This window comes from Bos javanicus, chromosome 18, assembly GCF_032452875.1.
Source record: "Bos javanicus breed banteng chromosome 18, ARS-OSU_banteng_1.0, whole genome shotgun sequence".
Taxonomy (NCBI): domain Eukaryota; kingdom Metazoa; phylum Chordata; class Mammalia; order Artiodactyla; family Bovidae; genus Bos; species Bos javanicus.
This window is the reverse complement of record NC_083885.1, coordinates 52696205-52714320: the sequence shown is the minus strand read 5'-3', so window position 1 is coordinate 52714320 and position 18116 is coordinate 52696205. Positions and strand designations below refer to the sequence as shown.

Sequence of the window (18116 nt, the reverse complement as noted above, 5' to 3'; positions counted from 1 at the left end):
CCGTTTGTTTTCACCTAGTAGATACCCTCGGGCTTCCCAGGTGGCTCAGTGGTGAAGAATTCGCCTGCCAAGTAGGAGACGCGGGTTCGATCCCTGGGTAGGGAAGATTCCCCTGGATAAGGAAATGGCAACCTGCTCCAGTTTTCTTGCCTGGGAAATCCCATGGGTAGAGAAGCCTGGCGGGCTATACAGTCCATGGACTCGCAAAGAGTCAGACACGACTCAGCGACTCAGTTGAGTTCAGTCGCTCAGTCGTGTCCGATTCTTTGCGACCCCATGAACCGCAGCACGCCAGGCCTCCCTGTCCAACACCAACCTCCAGAGGCTACCCAAACTCATGTCCATTGAGTCGGTGATGCCATCCAACCATCTTATCCTCTGCCGTCCCCTTCTCCTCCTGCCCTCCACAATCTTTCCCAGCATCGGGGTCTTTTCAAATGAGTCAGCTCTTCGCATCAGGTGACCAAAGTATTGGAGTTTCAGCTTCAGCATCAGCCCTTCCAATGAACACCCAGGACTGATCTCCTTTAAGATGGACCGATCGGATCTCCTTGCAGTCCAAGGGACTCTCAAGAGTCTTCTCCAACACCACAGTTCAAAAGCATCAATTCTTCTGCGCTCAGCTGTTTTTTAATAGTCCAACTCTCACATCCATACATGACTACTGGAAAAACCATAGCCTTGACTAGACGGACCTTTGTTGGCAAAGTAATGTCTCTGCTTTTGAATATGCTGTCTGGGTTGGTCATAACTTTCCTTCCAAGGAGTAAGCGTCTTTTAATTTCATGGCTGCAATCACCTTCTGCAATGATTTTGGAGCCCCCCAAAATAGTCTCTCACTGTTTCCATTGTTTCCCCATCTATTTGCCATGAAGTGATGGGACCGGATGCCATGATCTTAGTTTTCTGAATGTTGAGCTTTAAGCCAACTTTTTCACTCTCCTCTTTCACTTTCATCAAGAGGCTCTTTAGTTCTTTGATTTCTGACATAGGGTGGTGTCATCTGCATATCTGAGGTTATTGATATTTCTCCTGGCAATCTTGATTCCAGCTTGTGCTTCTTCCAGCCCAGCATTTCTCATGATGTACTCTGCATATAAGTTACATAAGCAGGGTGACAATATACAGCCTTGACGTACTCCTTTTACTGTTTGAAACCAGTCTGTTGTTCCATGTCCAGTTCTAACTGTTGCTTCCTGACCTGCCTACAGGTTTCTCAAGAGGCAGGTCAGATGGTCTGGTATTCCCATCTCTTTCAGAATTTTCCACAGTTTATTGTGATCCACAGAGTCAAAGGCTTTGGCATAGTCAATAAAGCAGAAATCGATGTTTTTCTGGAACTCTGTTGCTTTTTCGATGATCCAGCAGATGTTGGCAATTTGATCTCTGGTTCCTCTGCCTTTTCTAAAACCAGCTTGAACATCTGGAAGTTCACGGTTCACGTATTGCTGAAGCCTGGCTTGGAGAATTTTGAGCATTACTTTACTAGGGTGTGAGATGAGTGCAATTGTGCAGTAGTTTGGGCATTCTTTGGCATTTCTTTTCTTTGGGATTGGAATGAAAACTGACTTTTTCCAGTCCTGTGGCCACTGCTGAGTTTTCCAAATTTGCTGACATATTGAGTGCAGCACTTTCACAGCCTCATCCTTTAGGATTTGAAATAGCCTAAACGGAATGTGGTCCACTGGAGAAGGGAATGGCAAACCACTTCAGTATTCTTGCCTTGAGAACCCCATGAAAGTATGAAAAGGCAAAAAGATAGGACACTGAAAGATGAACTCCCCAGGTCGGTAGGTGCCCAATATCCTACTGGAGATCAGTGGAGAAATAACTCCAGAAAGAATGAAGGGATGGAGCCAAATACCTGATGTGAAGAGCTGACTCATCGGAAAAGACCCTGATGCTGGGAAACATTGAGGGCAGGAGGAGAAGGGGATGACAGAGGATGAGATGGTTGGATGGCATCACCGACTCAATGGACATGGGTTTGGGTGGACTCTGGGAGTTGGTGATGGACAGGGAGGCCTCGCGTGCTGCGGTTCATGGGGTCACAAAGAATGGACACGACTGAGCAACTAAACTGAACTGAAACAACAGCAAACAGTAGACACCTTGCCTGACCCGAAATCCCAGGACTTTATTGGCGAACATATACGCTTGCCACAGCCTCCCTTCTTTCTGCCCCTCTCGCGTAACCCCGCCCCTTTCAGTTGTATGAGCCTCCTGGGTCATTCTGCCCGCTTCGCCCCGCGGATTCTTTAAATCCTTTTCATTTCAACTTTCATGAGCTTTCCCGGCCACCGTAAACGCAAAGAGCCTCTCCGCTTGAACCACACCCCTCCTGCGTTAAAGGAACTCTCCTGGTCTTCGAACCAGGACTCAGTGGTCTCTCTTTCTGACCTCTCTTCTTTTCCTCTGACAAGTCTCCCTAGGTTATAGCCCTGTGCGCTTAGTTACTATTTCAGCGTCCTAACGCCACCACACTTCCTAACCGGCCCCTCTCGGCCCCTCCCTAAGCTTTGGGGATGCCTGGTTTATTGCGCAGGCACATAGCCCCCGTGGTCTTCGCATTCCAGCGAAGCCTGCCGCGGTGGACTCCGCTTCAGGGACTCAAAGAACTCCATGCCTTTTCAGTAACTTGCTACAGCTCCGGATATGTGTTGAGAGACCCTTGGCCCAAGGAAGGAATAATAAGAGGCCCAGAGAGGACAGAAGACTTAGCAGTTGTGAAACCTTCACCAGTGAATTGGGTGGAAGTCTGACCTGGGTTCAAACCCTGGCTGTGCTGCGGAGCGGCTAAATGATTGCGGACAAATGACCTATCTCTTTGGGCTTCATTTTTTCCCTCTGTAAAAGAATGTAAAGCACCTGGCCTCCGTCCTCACTTAGTGTGGACCTTAGTAAGTGATCAGTATCAAGCACTGTGGTTATGAACTTTTCATATGGTCTGGAAAGGAAAGCAGGCTTTGCATTGAGGTATTTTAAATATTTATTTAATGTTTTACAAACTACATTCTCCACTTTCCTCGAGGCCTCAGCTCAAAAGTATCTGTCCTCCAGGAAACCCTCCTGAGCTCCCAGACCTCCTGTACCCCTGGACTCCCCACCCCGTCCCTGCCCACATTTTGTGTCATCACTGACAGAGATGGGTGTGTCTTGGTCATGGTCACCGCATGGTCATGGTCATGTGTCTCCAGCACTGTTCCAGGGCATGACTGCTGAGTGAAAGAATGAAACTCTTGAGTGCAGAAGGTGAATGACTTACCTCTGTGAACCAACACAAGGACAAGAAGAAACCTTAGAAAACTTCTTGCCTTGTCCCTTTCTAGTACAGATACTAACGATAGTAATGATTCTGTGAAATTGGAGGCCTAGTCTTCAAGTCTAGAGATGTAATGAACATGATGATGAAGTCTCCCAGAAGATGGGCAGATGGAGATTTTGTGGGCTTTTAAAAACAACTATGAGTCTTATTTGCTGCACCTGGGATTTTCACTGTGGCACGGGCTTCTCTCTAGTTTGTGGCGCATGGGCTTAGTTGCCCTGAGGCAGGTGGGATCTTAGTGCCCCCACCAGGGATCGAACGCACATCCCCTGCATTGGAAGGCAAATTCTTAACCACTGGACCACCAGGGAAGTACCTGTGAACCTCTTTTTTAAAAGTGCAAAATCACGTGTACAAATTTAAATAGAGGACCAAAGAAAGCCCAGGCAAGTGAGGGACCTTAAAGCTTTATCTTCTCCAGTTTCACTGTTACCCCATCTCTGCTTTCAGCACTAGACACCCCAACATCCTCATATACTGCAGAGTCCTGATCTGTTGCAACACCAGGGGCTCTGAGGTACACTGTGACCTCAGATGGGGCCCTTGTAAAGCCCTCCCCCATGTCCACTGAATGACCAAGTAAATACTTGCATTCCTGTTAAATCAATCACCGATCAGACCCATTCGTGCTCCACTAGGGGACGCCCAACACCAACCAGTGGGTAAAATTTCAAATTCTAAGCGGGCTGGGGACCTGAACTTATGGGTCCCCAAGGAGAATGGTTTGAGGGTCCTGGATTCTGGGAGAGGAGGAGTTTGGGGGGCCTCGACTCCCGGGGTCCTGAAGGGAATAGGATGGGGGGTGGGTGCCTGAGAAAGGAAGGAGGAGTCTGGGAAGTACACCAGGATTGGTTGGAAGCAGAACTAGCCTGGGCAGTGGTTTGGTTTGGCTTGAGTCTGTGGGAAACAAGTGGACAGAGCAGGGATTGTTCATCCAGGGTCCCCCCTGCCCCATCACCCACTGGGCTTGGCAGCTTCAGTTCTTCCCAGGCCCTGGGGACTTTGGGGGCATTTCCCACAACCCCTCCCCAAGGCCCCTGTTTTCTGCTGGACTCACAGCTGCCCAGCCCAGGACTGGGAAAACTGCCCCAAGAGAGCTGAAAAGGCTGGCCGGAAGTTAATGTCAAGTCTGTTAGCAGACTACAGGCCCTGCATCCTCAGAGGCCAGTAGCCCAACCCATGGGATTTGGGGGCACAGGACCTAGCCTTCCAGATGCAGGAGTCCAGGCCCTTCGCCCCCTCCACCCATGGGCCCCAGCACTTTCCTCCCTCAGACTGCAGGGCCTCTGCTCTTAATTCACCCCCTGTGCTTTTGGCCGGTAATTCCCCACTGCCCAGATACCAGAGGGTAGAGTCCATCCTTTCAGACCTGGGAGCCAAGTGAATACTCCCCTCCACTCCCCCAACTTTCCATCAGCAATTGTCCTTACCACACTTCATTGTGACTCCACGTAGCCTGTGACCAGCCCAGCTGCGTCCTTTAGAGTATGCTCCCTGTGACCCCTATCCAAGGTGGCTGCACCTAGATCTTGAACTTGTTCCTCACTTCTTCACCTTTTCTTCATCACCTGCATTGCTGTCTGAAGTTATCTTCTCCATGGGTCGTCTCTGCCTCCCACCCCGTCCCCTCAGCCTCTCTATTTGTGGCTCAGGATGGAACAGAGCTTCTGGTCCTGAATAGGAGCTCAGGAAACATTATTACTATTGCTAGTAAGAAGAGCTAAAAAAGCATACTGCCAAGCTGTAATCAGTAAAACCGTATGAAGCTGGGTCAGGACCCAATCAGTACCTTTTTGAGGGGCCATGTGAAGGCAAGATCAAACCAGTCAATCCTAAAGGAAATCAGTCCTGAATATGCATTGGAAGGACTGATGCTGAAGCTGAAACTCCAATACTTTGGCCACCTGATGCAAAGAATTGACTCATTGGAAAAGACCCTAATACTGGGGAAAATTGAAGGGAGGAGAAGAAGGGGACAACAGAGGATGAGATGGTTGGATGGCATCACCAAGTTGGATATGAATTTGAGCAAGCTCCGGGAGTTGGTGATGGACAGGTAAGCCTGGCGTGCTGCAGATCATGGGGTCGCAAAGACTCGAACACGACTGAGTGACTGAACTGAACTGATGAAGGCAGGGCTGTCTTTTTCCCTGCTGTGTCTCCAGCGCCTGGTTGTGTCTCAATGAATACATGACAGGGGGTGGGGCAAATGTATAGGAACTGGCACAGAACACAGCTTTTACAGATCTGCCCTCTTGGGTCCCAGCCAACCTGGGCCCTGCCTTCCCACACTCAGCAATGACTCATGGGCACCACTCTCCCCTCTGCCACCGGGCCATTGAACACCTCTCTGCGATGGCATATTTAAAGTGTCAACCCAGTGATTCATGTTGATGAATGGCAGAAACCAACACAATATTGCAAAGTAATTATCCTTCACTTAAAAATAAATACATTTTTAAAAAGTGTCAGTCCAGGCCCCAGACACAGTCAGAGGCCGCTGTAAGTAAGCTGTATTCATTTACCTGATGCTGGGAAAGATTGAAGGCAGGAGGAGAAGGAGATGACAGAGGATGAGATGGCTGGATGGCATCACCGACTCAATGGACGTGAGTTTGAGTGAACTCCGGGACTTGGCAGTGGACAGGGAGGCCTGGCGTGCTGCAGTCCATGGGGTCGCAGAGTCAGAGATGACTGAGTGACTGACCTGAACTGATTCATTTATCATTTTACAAATGAGAAATCTGGGACTTCCCTGTTGGTCCACTGGTTCAGGCTCTGTGCTTCCACAGCAGGTGGCACAGGTTCGATCCCTGGTCAGGGAACTAGATTCCATGCGCCACGTGGCATGGCCAAAAAAAAATGGATGAGAAAGCCAGACCTCGGTGAGGGTCAGTCTCTAATTATTGTTGTTACGATTATTCATTATTATTATTCACCTCTTTATTCTCACTGACCAGGTTAGGAAGATATACATAGAACAGGTGCTCAATAAGTGTTGGTTGGCAGGCATCAGCTCCTCCATCTTGGACCCTGAGGTCTCAGAAAAGTGATGACGTTGAAAAGAATAAACTTGGCTTTATTATTATTATTGATAAGTCAGGCTAGAATTGGGAACAGGATGCTGAGAGTTGCAAGGAAGTGGGCAGGGGTGTAGATCAGGGGACCCAGGGAGTTGCTGGAGCCTGGACTCCCCCGTGACTGGGGGCCCAGCTGTTAATCTTTTCCTGACAGCACAGAAAAGACCTGGTCAGTAATAATCCCTGCATAGGTGGTCACAGCTGCCGTGCTCTTGCTGTATATGTCCCTGGGGAGAAAGGACAGACGGACTGAGGGAGGAGGGGCTGGGGTCTGGACTCCTGTGTCTGAGGGATGAGTGGCTGGGGGTCTGGACTCCTGGGTTTGGGGGCCCAGAATCACGTGTCCTGTTGGAAAAGGTGACTAGAACCCAAAGCCGTGGATCCCTAAATAGGACGGGGATGGGATCCCAGAATCCCAGAGCTAGGTGTTGGGAGCTAAGATACCTGGGCCTTGAAAGATTACAGGTTTGAACCTGGACTCCTGAGTGTGAGGGAGAAGGGGCTGGGGTCTGGGACTCCGGGCTCCTGGGGTGTGGGTGGGGGGCAGGTGATACCTGATTTTCTCATCCATGGCGGGCAGATATGTCTTCTTGTACAGCTTCTGGGCGGCTGCCTTGGCTGTATCCCAGTAACCTAAGAGTGACTCCTGCACCTGGGTGAGCAGGGCAGGGCTGGAGGCCTCGTCTTGCTGGGGAACATGGGCCCCTTGGACCTCTGCAGGAGGAGAGTGCGTTAGGGTAGCTGAGGGGCCTGCTGCAGTGGGAGAATAAAAGGGGGAAGGAGAGGGATGGGCAGGGGCAGGGCGGGACAAGAACCGGACTGGGAGGATGCTCGGGGCTCCTCCCCGTCATGGCATCCCCACCTCCCCTACTGACCCCACTCAACCCCACTCACCGAATCCCAACACCAGGAGGATGAGAAACCCGACCAGGAAGTATCTCGTGCCCATGGCGTCAGGAGACCTGGAACACTGAGGTGGCTGGGGGCAGGGCCATGGGAGGCATCTGGTCCTGGGGTCTCCGGGCCTCAGGGATATCAGCCTAGGACCCCCTCTCCCCTTCCTCCCCACCTGAGTCAAGTTCCTAATGACTTGAGCCTCACTTCCTAATATTCTATGATGCTACTCCTGCTTGCTGATTGTTACATCTTAATTCTTTGTGTTTTTGTTTTTGTTTTTTTCCGTTGTGTTGCATGTGGGATCTTAGTTCCCCGACTAGGGACTGAACCCAGGCCCGGCAGTGAAAGCGCCAAGTCCTAACCACTGGACCACCAGAGAATTCCCCGCAACATCTTATTTCTAACATTCATTCATTCAAGAAGCGTTTCTTCAGCACCTACTGTGTGCCAGGCGCAGTTCTGGGCCCAGCCTTGAATACAGTGGCCTGCCACCCTCAGGAAGCCAACATGAGAGAGACATGCAAGGAGCAAACGTCAAATGAATGAATTAAAGTGCCTGTCTCCCTCTGATAAGTGCTCTGGAATGCAGAGGGTGTGCTGTGTAGCCCGGGAAAGCCTCAGCGGTGGGGTGGCATTTAGGTTAAGACCCACTCAGTACAGGGCCATGTGCCATAGTCTGGGTTAAGAGCCACCACTTGGATGAGTGAGTTTCCTCTGCTCTGGGCCCTGTTCTACCCACATTCCAGAGTCATCTCGATCCCAACCCTAGGAGGGAGTCACTCTCAGGGACAACAGGGCTCAGTCCATCACTTCACCCTCCACGTTTCAGAGACTGCGGCGTGGAGGTTGATATCTGACAGGAGGAGGATCAGCACACACAGACATTCTACAGTTTTTAAATTCCATGATTCTTTTTTTTTTTTTTTAACCCTGGCCATGCCACATGCCTGGCTTGCAAGATTTAAGTTCTCACACCCGGCATAGGACCAAGGCCCCCAGCAATGCAAGTGCCCAGTCGTAACCACTAGATCACCAGAGAATTCCCTAAATTCCATGATTCTAAAACTGGAACTTTTTTTTTTTTTTTTAACTCTGAGCCAAGCAGCATGAGGGATCTTAGTTCCCCAACCAGGGATTGAACTCGTGCCCCCTGCATTTGGAGCTCGGAGTCTTAACCACTGGATGGCCAGGGAGTTCCCTGGAATCTAATATCTTGACTTTTGCAGTTTCTGATCTAACAATCTTGGGCCACTCCTGCTGTCCCCCGCCCCCCCCATTTCTGTCCCCTCTCTTACCAGACTCTGGCGGCTGTCCTCAGCAGCTCCAAATGGGCAGAGAAAGGCTTTATAGCTCTTGAGATCCACCCCTCCACCCCCACCTCGACACCTCGGCCAAAGTCCTGGCCAACAGGGCTGCGGGGGTGGGAGGGGGAGAGTTGGGGGGGAGGTGGCATGGGGACAGAGAAGGAGACAGGTTGAATGGGGGGCTGCGGAGGGGTCGGGGGTTCTGGGTGCCCACCAGGCACCAGGTCTGGGGTCTCCGTCGCATGGGAGGGGAAGGCAGAACTCTGAAGGAGGGGTGGCTGGCAGGGGTGGGGGGCTTGCTAACTGCTCTCCAGCCTTCACCCTCCACCCCAAACTGAGAAGCCTGAAGTCCTCTGCCCCCCATAAGCTGGCAGTGTGGGTCTAGCACTGGGGGCAGGGTGGGGTCATCCCTCCGGGCCTCCCAGTCCCCCCGCCACCCCCACCCCCACTGGTGCTCCTGCCACGTGTCACTTCCTCCACCCCTTACCCTCTGGAGGGGGATGGGGGGTTATCTCTGGCAAGGCCAGGAGGGACTGGGACAGGGACACACACAGGAGAACTTGTTTATTGCAGAAGGTGTGACGCTTTAATTTTGGTCGCTTGGCCTGCAGAGCAGCTGGGGACACAGACTGTGGGCCTTGTTTAGGAGGTTATCCTTGGAACTGCGGAGCCAGGCCCGGGCGCGGGAGCCCAGGTCCTTCAGATGGTCATCGTAGTAGGTCTCCATGAAGCCCCGGAAGGCCGTGGGGCCCCTGGAAGGGAGGGGATTCACGGTGGAGACCGCAGATAGCCCCCAAGACTTCTGCTCAGTTCACCCATTCCTCTCTTTGACCCAGGACCCCGCTCTCAACACATACCCTCCACCCTTCTCAGACCCAGCGTCACAGGCCTGCCCCCACCCCATCCTGCTCCTTGGAACCCAGGAGTTTGGGCATAGTCTCTCCTCGCCCAGACCCAGGATCCAGACGCCCAGCCCCTCCTTCCTCAGATTCAGGAGTCCAGGCCCCCAGCCCCTCCTCCCCCAGACCCAGGATCCAGGCCCCCAGCCCCTGCTCCCTCAGATCCGGAGATCCAGACCCCAGGCCCTCCTCCCCCAGACCCAGGATCCAGACCCCCAGCCCCTCCTTCTTCAGACCCCCAGCCCCTCCTTCCTCAGACCCAGGAGTCCAGGCCCCCAGCCCCTCCTCCCTCAGACCCAGGATCCAGACCCCCAGCCCCTCCTTCTTCAGACCCCCAGCCCCTCCTTCCTCAGACCCAGGAGTCCAGGCCCCCAGCCCCTCCTCCCCCAGACCCAGGATCCAGACCCCCAGCCCCTCCTTCCTCAGATTCAGGAGTCCAGGCCCCCAGCCCCTCCTCCCCCAGACCCAGGATCCAGGCCCCCAGCCCCTGCTCCCTCAGATCCGGAGATCCAGACCCCAGGCCCTCCTCCCCCAGGCCCAGGGGTCCAGGCCCCCAGCCCCTCCTCCCCCAGACCCAGGGGTCCAGGAACCCAGCCCCTCCTCCCTCAGATCCAGGATCCAGACCCCAGCCCCTCCTCCCACAGACACAGGATCCAGATCCCCAGCCCCTCTTCCCCCAGACCCAGGGGTCCAGGCCCCCAGCCCCTCCTCCTGAAGACCCAGGATCCAGGCCCCCAGCCCCTCGTCCTGCAGACCCAGGATCCAGACCCCCCAGCCCCTCCTCCCCCAGACCCAGGAGTCCTCCTCCCCCAGCCCCTCCTCCCCCAGACCCAGGGGTCCAGACCCCCAGCCCCTCCTCCCCCAGACCCAGGGGTCCAGGGCCCCTAGCCCGCCCCCACCCCACCCCCCCGCCCCCGCTCTCTGAGAACCAGGCCCCCAGGCCCCTTCTGCACACACTTACCAGAACCACTTCCACTTCTCTCTGGTCCTGTTCACCAGCGGCTCCACCCACTCCTTCACCTTGCCTGGAACCAGGCTCCAGGAACTCCTGGCTGGCGCTGGCTGGGGGCTCAGGGTCCCCTCAGGCTCTTCTTGCTGGCATGCTAGGTGGGACCAGAGGACAACTTGGACGACCCAGCCCCTGAACCTGTCCCTCTCCCCTTCCCTCCATGCTCGTGGTTGCTGTCACTCCTGGAGCTCTCTCACTGCCTTCTCTGTTCCTCTGACCCCTCGCCCCCCTCCAGCCATCGGTCATCTCCTTTCACCCCCTGTGCCCAGGACCCCCATCAGCGCTCCATCTGCCTGAAGCTCCCTCCCGCAGTCTGTAACCCTCGCCCCTCCAGGCTTCCCTCGCTAGCTGATCTTGCTGCCTCCTCTGTTCTCCTGCGACCCCACCCACACAGTCTGAACGACCTCCGTGGGCAGTGAGGGATGTCCCCAGGGACGGAGGTTGGCAAAGCTGTGTGTCAGGCTGGTGGGCCAGGGGTTCTACCAGGAATCACATACACCTGTCGGTCCGGCACCCCCACACCTGGGCAAAGCCTCACCTACAGAGACCAGCCATCACACAGGTACATGTCTACAGGCATGCACAGAGGCACCCATGCGACCAGTGGGGTGCCCTTGGCCAACGACTTAACCTCTTCAAGACTCAGTTTTCCCTTCTGTAGAATGGGCTCGGGACAGGACCTAGCTTATAGGGTTACTGTGAGAGTTCAGAGTTAACACGGAGAACCAGTTTCCAGGACATCGGAGGCACTGTGTACATAGTGATATTTTAAATGCATGTGCAGAGGGACTTCATTGCTTAGTCCAGTGGTTAAGACTCTGCGCTTCCAATACAGGGAGCATGGGTTCCGTCCCTGGTCAGAGAACTAAGATCCCACGTGCCTCGTGGCATGGCCAAAGCAACAAAACTTAAGAACTGCACGTGCAGAACCCAGACATACTCACACAGCAGTACACACAGACACTCTCCCACCCGCTAACCATCAAATCTTTTGCATAATTACCCCCTAAAGACACACACGTGCCCACAAGCATATAAATGCGTGTTCACACACACACGTTCACCTCGCCTGCCTACTCTTGCTGACATACGCACAAGTGCAAATTCATGGCCAGTGTCATCTGTACCAACCCTGTGTATACACTTTTCAAACACGGCCACCCCTGACACAGACTCCCAGACACGCGCACAGATCTGCACGCCTCACAGTCACGCACACTCACACCCCAGGCTGCTGCGGGGTCCCCATACCCCACCCCTGGCTCTTCCTCACCCACGACACAGGCCAGGACCAGAACGCAGAAGCAGAGGGACGCCAGGGCCTGGGGCCTGCATCCAGGGAACGACATTTCTAGGGTCCTCGGTCCATCTGAGCTCAGCTCTCCAGGATGGGGGAGGGGCAGGCTGCACTGAGCAGAGCCCTCCCCTGGCCGCCTCCCCACGCCCCTTGGCAGGGACTTCAGAGAGAGAGGGGCCCAGGTGACAATGACAGTCAGAGGCCATGCCCGCCCCTGCTGGCCTCTTTCCTACCCTCCCACCACCCTAACCTGATAGGAGAAGACAGAAGTTTCTTTGGCCTCCTGGGCTGAACTGAGTTCAAATCCTGGCTCCACCTCTTGTGATAGCCCCTCTTTGGGGCCTCAGTTTCCTCCTCTGTAAAATGGGCCCACAATCCATACTTTAGGACATAAATTAAATGATGTGATAACAAGGGAAATTAGATATTTTAAGTTTGTAAAATAAACATTTTTATTTTATTTGGTTGTACTCTGTGGCACGTGGGATCTTAGTTCCCAGACCAGGGATCCAACCCACACCCTCTGCACTGGAAGTTCGGAGTCTTAAGCACTGAACCCCTGGGGAATTTCCTAAGGGAATTTCCTTAGTGTGGAAGCTGGCAACAAAGATGCTCACAAATCAGAGTTGCCTATTCTTTCTTTTGTCTCTGAGATCCCTTGGCCACTGGGCTATAGAGCCAGACACACCTTCACCTCTTGATCAGTGTGAATATAGTCCCTTCTCTGGGCTCAATGTTTCCATCTATAAAATGGGGATAGCAGTGTCTGCCTCCCAGGGTCCACATGAAAGCCAAGTGAGGCCCTGTGAGGGAGAGCTTAGTGGGAGGTTGTCAACATCAGGCTTCGGTCAAACACCAGACAGAAAGAAAATGAGCCTTTTTCTCCCGGAGGACTTGAGTTGTGAGCCAGGGTGCACAATGTAGCCAAGAAACCACCGGCTGGATTCTTTGGTCTAAGGGTGCCAGATGAAATACAGGACGCCCAGTGACATTTGAATTTCAGAGAAATAGTGAATCTTTTTTTTCGTATAAATATGTCCCACGCAGTATTTGGGAAGTATACTAAAATTTATTGGTTGTGTATCTGAAACCCAAATCTAACCAGGCATCCTGTGTTTTTATGTGGTGATTGCAACAATTCCTGGAGGAGGAAATGGCAACCCACTCCAGTGTTCTTGCCTAGAGAATCCCATGAACAGAGGAGCCTGGCGGGCCAGAGTCCATGGGATAGCAGAGTCGGACACGACTGAGTGACTAAGCACATATGCACTCTGACAATCGACCTTTGGCCACAACCTGAATGACTGTACAGAACTGATCAGGAGGCCTTCCAGAATGCCATCTATTCCAGTGGGCCCCCTGTGGGCTCTGGCATACAGTAGGTGCTCAATGAATGCTCCCTAGAGTTCCTCACTCACAATGTGTGTTAGTTGCTCAGTTGTGTCCAACTCTTTGTGACCCCATGGACTGTAGCCTGCCAGGCTCCTCTGTCCATAGGATTTTCCCAGGCAAGAATACTGGAGTGGGTAGCCATTCCCTCCTCCAGGGGATTTTCCCGACCCAGGGATAGAACCCCGGTCTCCTGCACTGCAGGCAGATTCTTCACATCTGAACCACTGACAATAATAAGTGAAATAAAATCTGCAGTTTCCAACTGCGATGATGAAAATTTTCTGGGAATGGATAGTGATCATGGTTGCACAAGATTGTGTATCTACTTAAATCCACTGAACTGTACACCTAAAAAATGGTTCAAATGGTAAACCTGATGTCACATTTTACCATGATTAAAAAAAAGAAAAAGAAAAAAACCCATCTTGCATTGTGTTAGGGGAAGCAGTGGGGTATTGGGTTCAGAGTCTGGCTCCACCTCCTTCCTGCTGTGTGTCCTGGTGTATGTTGCTTAATGTCTCTGAGACTGTTTCTTCATCCGCGAACCAGAGTCATGGACTATGTGCCTACGCAGGAGAGTAAAGTAGATCGTTTACCTAACTTACCCTAACAACGCCAGATACACTGCAAAGCCGTGCTGTTAACCCCACTGCTAATTATTAAGCTTGGATTTCCTGATGCTCGCTACCCATCGGGGCACATTAACTCACTGAATTAACCTCACTGCTGCGAAGTGGGCATCTTTTTCATTCCGATTTTACAGGTGAGGAAACTGAAGCTGTGGGGGTTGGGCTCCCCAGCCAGTAAGTGGTAAATTCGAAGCCACCCCTTTCACTCTGCCTAACCAAGCCAGAAACGAGCTCTGTCTTCACTTCCCCCACCCCAATCCCAGAAGGCAAGAGACAGATGGAAGCAGGGCCAGGGGTGGGTGGGCCTGAGGGGAAGGTCTCTGACCCTGCTCCAAGGTCAGCATGAGCTGTTCCCTGCTTGCAATGTTTGCCCATCTCTGTCATCCAAGGCAGGAACAGGCTGAAGGTCGTTCAGGGTGGACCTCAGGGGTGGCTCAAAAAAACAACCGTGGGTGAAGGGTGGGGGGCAGAGAGGTCACAAAGGGGGAATGGGGGACGGGAGCAGTGAGCCCTGAGATCTCAGCATGTGTGTCTGGGGACAGAGAGCATCTCTGAGCCTGAACCTCTGTGTCCACAAGATGGTCAATCCCACCGCCAGACTCCCAACCACTCCAGGGTATCTGCTTCAATCCAGATTCCACTCCAGGCTCTCTGCTTCAATCCAGATTCCACTCCCCGTCCCATGAAATCCTACATTCCCTTCCCTTCCGTCATCCCTAATCTCTCACCTCCCTGGCTGCTCTGGGTTGTGGCGGGGAAGTCAGGGGTGGAAGAGAGGTTGGTATATCCCTTCCATCTCTACTTTCTGCCTTTGGAAGATCTCCATGCATTCATTTTATTATAAAAGTTGAGATATTTGGAAGAGAAAACACATAACAAAAACTGAGATATTCACATACCATAACAGTCACCCTTTTCGAGTGCACAACTCAGACTTCCCTGGTGGTCCAGTGGTTAAGACCCCACACTTCCCTGCAGGGGACCCAGGTTTGATCCCTGGTTGGGGAACTAAGATCCTGTATGCAGTGTGCTGATGCCAAAAATAAATAAATAAATGAAGTGTGCAATTCAATGAGTTTTGGTATATTCGCAAAGTTTGCAACAATCACTATTATCTAATTAGAGAACATTTCATCAGCCAAAAGGAAACCCCACACCCTTTAGCCCTCACTCCTATCTCCTTCTCCCCAAGGCAGGGCAACCACTGACCAGCTTTCTGTCTCTTTGTTGCTGTTCAGTCGCTCAGTCGTGTCCGACTCTTTGTGATCCCATGGACTGCAGCACGCCAGGCTTCCCTGTCCCTCACCATCTCCCAGAGTTTGTTCAAACTCATGTCGGTTGAGTTGGTGATGCCTCCAACCATCTCATCCTGTGTCTCTGTAGATTTACCAATTCTGCACATTTCATGTGAATGGAATCATGAGGTCTGTTGTGGTTGCTCCTGTCATGGTTCATCCCTGTTGCAGTGTTGCAGCGTGTGTCAGTGCTTTGTTCCTTTTTTTTTTCTCCTGGATTTGTGTGTATGTGTGCAGCTTGTGGAATTTTAGCTCCCTGACCAAGGATTAAACCCTGGCCCTCGGCAGTGAGGGCTTGCTGTCCTAACCTCAAGACCACCAGGGAATTCCCAGGGCTTCGTCCATTTTATGGCTGAATGATATTCCACTGTGTATGGACATGCATATACAGATATACATACACTATATGGATTTATTTATTCATTCATCAGGTAATAGGTATTTTTTGGCTGTTTTCCACTTTTTTGACTATTATGAATAAAAGTACTATTAAGAGGTGTGTACAAGTTTTTGTGTGAACCTGTTTGTAGTTCTTTTGGGTAGAGACCTAGGAATGCACTTGCTGGGTCATGTGGTAACCTTGTTTAACTTTTTTTTTCCTCTTCCAATTTTATTGAGGTAAACTGGACAGAGACATTACTTTGCCAACAAAGGTCCGTCTGGTCAAGGCTATGGTTTTTCCAGTGGTCATGTATGGATGTGAGAGTTGGACTGTGAAGAAAGCTGAGCACTGAAGAATTGATGCTTTTGAACTGTGGTGCTGGAGAAGACTCTTGAGAGTCCCTTGGACTGCAAGGAGATCCAACGAGTCCATTCTGAAGGAGATCAGCCCTGGTATTTCTTTGGAAGGAATGATGCTAAAGCTGAAACTCCAGTACTTTGGCCACCTCATGCGAAGAGTTGACTCATTGGAAAAGACTCTGATGCTGGGAGGGATTGGGGGCAGGAGGAGAAGGGGATGGCAGAGGATGAGATGGCTGGATGGCATCACCGACTCGATGGACGTGAGTCTGAGTGAACTCCGGGAGTTGGTGATGGACAGGGAGGCCTGGTGTGCTGCGATTCATGGGGTCTCAAAGAGTTGCACACGACTGAGCGACTGAACTGAACTGAAACTGGACATACAATACTGTCTAAGTTGTACGGCATAATGATTTGACTTACATTCCTCATGTAAAGATTACTAAACACCCACATTTCATATAGATTCAAAATTAAATGCAAAAAAAAAATTTCTCGTGAGGAGAACTCTCAGGATCTACTCTCATGATAACTTTCATATAGTGTGCGTGCGATGTGTGCCTGTGCAGTTGTGTCAGACTCTCTGCAACCCCGTGGCCTGCAGCCCACCGGCTCCTCTGTCCAGGGGATTTCCCAGATGAGAGTAGGTTGCCATTTCCTCCTCCAGGGGATCTTCTCAAACCAGGGATCGAACCTGGATCTCTTGCATTGCAGGCAGAGTCTTTACTACTGAGCCGCCAAGGAAGCCTCCACATATAATGTACAACAGGGTTTTTTGTTTTTTTTTTTTTAAACTCCCACTTTTACCAAGGACCTACCAACGTGGGCCAAGATCTCACCAAAACCGTGAAGAAGGCAGCCCCTGGTCATTACCAAGAAGTCTACACCAGCCTGGGCAGCAACTTCCACACCAACAAGCGTGTAGGCCAGGAGATAGCCCTGATTCTGGCAGGAAGTTCAGCAACAAGATCAAAGGTCGTGTTGCACATCTGATGAATCGGATTCAGAGAGGCCCGGTGAGGGGTGTCTCCATTCAGCTGCAGGAGAAGGCAGGAGAGGGGAGAGAGAATTATGTGCCTGAGGTCTCAGCCCTGGACTAGGAAATCCCTGAAGTAGATCCTGACTCTAAGAAAACCCTGAAGCTCTTGGAGTTTGGCAGTCTGTCCAAACTGCAGGTCACTCAGCAGGCTACAGTTGGGATGAATTTAGAGCTGTTTGAAGTTTTCTGCTGTGCTGAAATATTTTCATTAAACCTCTGACCCAAAAAAAAAAAATTTCCCAAGGTGATTCTTTTTTTTTTTTTTTTAACTGATGTACAATAACTATCTACTTTATGAGGAATTGCTAAACTGTTTTTCAGAGTGGCTTCATTCATCCTTTTTCCTACTCAGTATAAAAAAAGTTGTTTTTTTTTTTAATAGAAGTATGGTTGTTTACAATATGTTAGTTTCAGGTATGCAGCAAAGGGATTCAGTTGTGTACTCATCTTTAAAAAATATTTATGTATGTATTTATTTGGCTGCATCAGGTCTTAGTTGCGGCATGTGGGATCTAGTTCCCTGACTGGAGATTGAACCCTGGTTTTCCATATTGGGAGTGCAGAGTCCCAGCCACTGGGCCACTAGGGAAGTCCCCCTGTGTGTCTTCTGAGTCTTTAATGTGAGAGATTTCTGGGGATTTAGGAAAGTGCTTGGGAAATCATTTGATTGATTCCAAAATGCTAAATAAATAAACCAAGTTAAAAGTAATTTTTTTATGAAATCGCTACAGGATATACCCATATACCAGCTAGGCAAGACCAGTGCAACTCCTCATAGGAATTCGATCTAATAAAGGATATGGGGGACTTCTTTGTTGGTACAGTAGTTAAGAATCTGCCTGCCAATGAAGGGAACACGGGTTCGATCCCTGGTCTGGGAAGATTCCACCTGTCTCGGAGCAGCTAAGCCCATGCGCCACAACTACTGAAGCCCGTGCACCCAGAGCCCATGCTCCGCAACAAGGGAAGCCATCGCAATGAGGAGCCCATATACCGCAAGAAAGAGTAGCCCCTGCTTACTTCAACTAGAGAAAGCCCGCTCGCAGCAATGAAGACCCAGCACAACCAAAAATAAATACATTAAAACAAAAAATCAGGACATGTGCACATTTTAACATGCTGGATGTGATGCTAGTGAGGCTGGGGTCAGGTGTGTGTGCTTAATTGCAGCTGATATGATAGGCAAGGTGACTTGGGGAAGGAAGTCAG

General features: G+C 51.3%; 2 protein-coding genes and 1 pseudogene across 3 annotated transcripts; 1 reads left to right on the top strand and 2 right to left on the bottom strand.

Annotated features, from left to right (window-relative positions):
* Nucleotides 1-6383: 6383 nt before the first annotated feature.
* Nucleotides 6384-9055, bottom strand: APOC2 (apolipoprotein C2). 2 transcript variants are annotated; one of them, XM_061388627.1, is made up of 4 exons: nt 8598-9055; nt 7300-7384; nt 6960-7119; nt 6384-6632 (listed from the first exon to the last, which is right to left on the bottom strand). In XM_061388627.1, the coding sequence occupies exons 2-4, from the start codon at nt 7352-7354 to the stop codon at nt 6542-6544; spliced, it is 306 nt and encodes a 101-aa protein (XP_061244611.1). In that variant the 5' UTR covers nt 7355-7384; nt 8598-9055; the 3' UTR covers nt 6384-6541. The 2 variants fall into 2 exon arrangements, with proteins under 2 accessions (XP_061244611.1, XP_061244610.1); XM_061388626.1 differs by having other exon boundaries at nt 7300-7367.
* A 100-nt stretch (nt 9056-9155) lies between these two features.
* APOC4 (apolipoprotein C4) lies at nt 9156-11968 on the bottom strand. Its single transcript, XM_061388629.1, has 3 exons — nt 11788-11968; nt 10467-10608; nt 9156-9358 (listed from the first exon to the last, which is right to left on the bottom strand). The coding sequence occupies exons 1-3, from the start codon at nt 11861-11863 to the stop codon at nt 9193-9195; spliced, it is 384 nt and encodes a 127-aa protein (XP_061244613.1). The 5' UTR covers nt 11864-11968; the 3' UTR covers nt 9156-9192.
* Nucleotides 11969-13756: 1788 nt separating this feature from the next.
* LOC133229443 (small ribosomal subunit protein eS17-like) lies at nt 13757-17164 on the top strand (annotated as a pseudogene).
* Nucleotides 17165-18116: the final 952 nt, after the last annotated feature.